We start from the raw sequence: 4,645 nt of genomic DNA, 5'->3' as shown, positions 1-4,645 counted from the left end.
GAGAGGATGAGGCAGATATTCGATTCGTGCTAGACACTTCGATTGGAATAAGAATAGAACGAGCGATGATCCTCGAGAAACGAAACTCTTAGAGAGTATCGTGGCGAATTATCGTTGATCACCAAAATTTAGCTCGTTGTCGATTGGTGAAGAGAGAAGTTGTGAAGTTAGAAAGAGAAAGGAAGAGTGTGTTACGAGCGTTAGTACGAAAGTTAAAGGAAGACGAATGTACATACGTAGAAAGAGTAAGGAAAGAGAGAGAGAGAGAGAGAGAGAGAGAGAGAGAGAGAGAGAGAGAGAGAGGGAGAGAGAGAAGGAAAGAAGGAGAAAGAAAGAAGAGAAAGAGAGAGAGAGAAGGAGAAAAGGAGAAAGAAAGAAGAGAGAAAACGTTGTGGGTGGATCGAAGATAGAGAAAGAGAAGAAGATGGTAGCGTATGGAGAATAGAGAAAGACGATTTTCCAGATAGGAAGAGGAGAAGGGGAAAAGTGAGAGAGAAACAGAAAGAGAGAGAGAGAGAGAGAGAGAGAGAGAGAGAGAGAGAGAGAGAGAGTGAGAAGAGGAAAGTGGAGAGGGAAGGAGAAGGTAGAAAAAATCCGGGGATTTACGCGGAAAGGGCAAAATATTCCCCGCCCAGACCTCATTCAACCCCCGACAACGGGGTGGCTTTGGGTGAAAAGCGCGCACCCTCATTGGCCGAGGGGCTAATATGGCGGTGTTAGGGGTTGCGAGGTGGGGCGGGTGTACGCGATATTAAGGGCTGCTTTCATGTCCGACGAGCCAGTTGGTGGTGCGCCGTCGATTGACGCATTTTCTTTGGAAGGTGGAGAGTCGCGTCGAGCATCGGAACGATCTTTGACTCTCTCTTTCTCACTCTCTCTCTCTCTCTCTCTCTTTCTCTCTCTCTATATATATACACACACATATATATATATATATATCATACACGTTCTCTCTCTCTCTCCCTCTCTCAAAATTTCTTTCTTTCTCATACATTCGTTCTCTCCATCCGTCATCTTTCCCTTTTATTTTTTACGCCTGTTCCTTTAATTTTTTTATTTTTCACCTCTTATTTATCTTTTTTTTTTCTTTTATCTCCCCCTCCCCCTTTTCTTTTTGCTTTTTTTTCGAAAGCAAATCGATCGATTCATTCATCCAACTTTGTGGTCTGATCGTTTCACTTCGCGTAACGTCACGTAAATGCAAATGTTCGTAAGGTACAATTTATACGTCTTGTATGTATTAAAGTATCGAGAAGAAAGCGGGAAATTCAATTTTCATCGGGACGAATACGTGTGCGGCGAGAAGGAGGAAGGACATTGAAAATAAGACCTGTGGAAATTTAATTATCCGTCGACAGCAGTGAGATTCGTGATTTCTTCTTTCTTTCTTTCTTTCTTTCTTTTTTTTTTCCTTTTCTTTTTTTTTTTTTTCTTTGGCTTCTTTCTTACGTCAACCAAGAAGTTTTGCGTTTAAAGAAGAGGACAACCCCACGTGTGAGAAATATCCATCTGTCTTTGAAAATAAATCTGCCGTTATCATCGAACGAGTAAATAACCTCGGTGATTATGGCGCAAACTTATAATCAAAAGAAGAACGTTTATAGCATCGATCAAATTTTGGGCCACGGCAAGGACGAAGGTACGATTTCTTTTCCTTTCATTTCTTTTTCCTCTTTTCTTTTTTCCTTTTTCCCTTTTTCTTTTCTACGTGATTTTTTTTTCTTTGGAATATTTCGTGCATGATCTTTTTATCGTAAAGCGATACGATCGAAATTTATTACTACCTAAAGAAAATGATTGTTGATGCAATAACGTCAAAAAAAAAAAAAAAAAAAAAAAAGAAAGCAAGAAAGAAAAAGAAGAGAAGAAAGACAGAAAGAAAAAAAAAGAAAAAGAAATGAAAGATCGGCGAAATCGCGTCTCTCATTAATTCATTATATCAAACGCGAATCGATATTGATGAACGATGATGAACGTGTAATTGAGTCTCTCCGTAGAGTCACGTGATCGGCCGAGCCCCCGAGATCCATTCGTACGATCTATACGCGAATGTCTTTTCCGTCGACGCAACGATCGATAGAGCTCGATCAACGATCTCGATTCATGGCTAATGGCATCGCGTTACCTTCGCACGCAAGTTACATCGAAAATAATGCGCGATCTCCGAAGAGCACGGACGGACGGACGGACGGACGGACGGACGGACGCACGCACGCACGCGAAAGCTTAAATTGTCACTAGTCTTTGTAAAAAAGCCGACGGTAACATAATTAGGTCGTCGTTGTTATGCGAATCTCTGGTAACCATCTATGTAGGTACCTATGTAATGTAGATTTATGAAATGCGTTACGTCACGCAAACATTTTTTTTATTTTTTATTTTTTTTTTTTTTTTTTCAAAGTCAAACGAACATATCTAATTGTAAGTTTAAATTTATAATCAACTAAGGTACGATGATATATGTATTTCTGTGTGCGTGTGCGTGTACGTGTGTATGCTCGCATTTTCACTTCGAATGATCGATCGATCTATAGATCTTCAAGATCAAGAGAAAAGCTAACAAAATGTTTTCACCTATCATATTTATTCTTTTATATTAGAATGACATGCCAATAGCATTAGCCTAATCCTTAAGCCCTTTAAGGTTTTAATTTTATGTGGTACTTAATTATATATTGAAAGATTCGTTAATCTCTTAAATATTAAATGTTATGAGATAATACAATTATATACTTATATTTTGTCCTTTTGGGAAAATGCAAAGCTTTCTTAAAAGATTATTCCTCTAATTGATTGTTATCCGAATAGAGTGATTTAAAAAGAGAGAGAAAAAAAAAAGAGAAATCATAAAGAATATTGTCCCTTCGAAGAACACATGTTTAACCCGGTGTTACCACCTAATTATTGCATCAATGAACTTCTCTCTCTATCTCTCTCTCTCTCTCTATCTCTCTCTCTCTCTCTATATCTATCTATCTATCTATCTATCTATCTATCTATCTATCTATCTATCTATCTATCTATCTATCTATCTATCTATCTATCTATCTGTCTATCTCTATCTAGCTTGATGTTCGACTTCCGGGACACGTTATCAATGTCCATTGAACGTAGGCTCAGTGGATATTAGTTCTGCTCGATTGTGGTAGAAATCGCGGTAACGTTGCGGATCTCACCTGTACTGCTATCCATTGTAATTAAAGCAGTTGCCAACGTCGATGTCCATCGTTGCATGATCCCTCCAACCTACGAATATATTAGTCGGTTTGACCATAGGTGTTTGTATGAGCTTGAACATGAGAGCGTGATTCTGTATACTTATGTATGTGTCTGTGTCTGTTTCTCTCTCTCTCTCTCTCTCTCTCTCTCTCTCTCTCTCTCGCTCTCTCTCTCTCTCTTTGTATCTGTGTGCGTGTACATACGTGCATATGGTTTGTGTGTATACGTTAGTTAACCATCGAGTTTGCTGTAATCAAATTTTCTTTTATATCGTTCGAGGGAGGAAATGAAAGTCAAATAAGACATTTGAAATAATATAAAAATCGAAGAAGCTATTTTTCATACATTTATCTATATAAATATCTATTATTCTATAATAATCGTCACGAACTCCTCGTAATTTGCATATAGAGTCGCAAAATCCGGCACGTTAAATTCGTTTAAATATAAAATTAATGGATATCTCGATCGGCGTCAAATTACGAACTATGTACGTCGTAATTACTTCGAGCGTTGAATATTTTCTATGAACGTAGTACGTACATGCATACATACATACATACATACATACATACATGTTTGTATATATATAGATACGTATATATTCCAGCACAGGAAAGGTCCAAAACGGGAGTGTGTGCTCGTGCTTTCCGAACGTTTGTTACTTTTTATCGTTCTCGGTTCGTGCGTTGAATTAGCAGTAAAACGATTTTAATTTGTCAGGCTTGATCATTTAAACGAACGTATTGGCGAGAAATCATCAAACATGATTTAGATATAATTGGAAACATTTAGATATATCCATGCATATAAATACACATGCTATATATATATATATATATATATATATATATATATATATATATAAATCGATAATAATTGCCGATTGAAGAACTTTTTTTCAAAATACATACTTCTATCATTGTTTTTTCTTCTTCTTTCTTCCTCTTTTGTTTTCTTTCTTTCCTTTTTTTTTCTTTTTTCTTCTTTTTTTTTTTTCCCAAGGATCGCTGCAACGATAAGCATCGACCATGTGGTCACTTGCCACGGTAAATAAATTTTTAATTTAGCGGAATGATCGATCGTCTCTCTCTCTCTCTCTCTCTTTCTCTGTTACTCTCTGTATCCCCTTCTTACTTCTAACCACCCCCTTCCACAGACTATCGAACCGCTCGTAGATTTAATAGAAAGCAATAGAGAGCTAGACATCAAGTGGGTACCCCATTGTGTTCTAGCATAAAAACATTAAAATCTCTCTATTCAACTTGGATTAGCCTCACAGTGTTTGCTGCGTATATGTGAGTGCGATTACGTCGAAGGTGTGTTTATACGTGTACATGTGGTGCTATCTGTTTCTCTCTCTTTCGTTTTATCTCTCTCTCTCTCTCTCTCTCATTCTCACTCTATCTGTCTGTTCTTGTCTCCC

General features: G+C 37.5%; 1 protein-coding gene across 2 annotated transcripts in view; it reads left to right on the top strand.

Annotated features, from left to right (window-relative positions):
* Positions 1 to 516: 516 nt before the first annotated feature.
* LOC124422908 (aristaless-related homeobox protein-like) overlaps positions 517 to 4,645 on the top strand; it is a 13,787-nt gene continuing 9,658 nt past the window's right edge. Inside the window, exons 1-2 of one of the 2 annotated variants that reach the window (XM_046959928.1) lie at positions 517 to 821; positions 1,247 to 1,639. In XM_046959928.1, coding sequence (XP_046815884.1) covers positions 1,567 to 1,639 — 73 coding nt within the window. In that variant the 5' untranslated portion in view covers positions 517 to 821; positions 1,247 to 1,566. Of the gene's footprint in view, positions 1,640 to 4,645 lie in introns of both variants that reach the window. The other variant, XM_046959919.1, reaches the window with a different exon arrangement.

Source organism: Vespa crabro, chromosome 1, assembly GCF_910589235.1.
Source record: "Vespa crabro chromosome 1, iyVesCrab1.2, whole genome shotgun sequence".
Classification (NCBI taxonomy): domain Eukaryota; kingdom Metazoa; phylum Arthropoda; class Insecta; order Hymenoptera; family Vespidae; genus Vespa; species Vespa crabro.
This window is presented reverse-complemented; position numbering and strand designations above follow the sequence as displayed.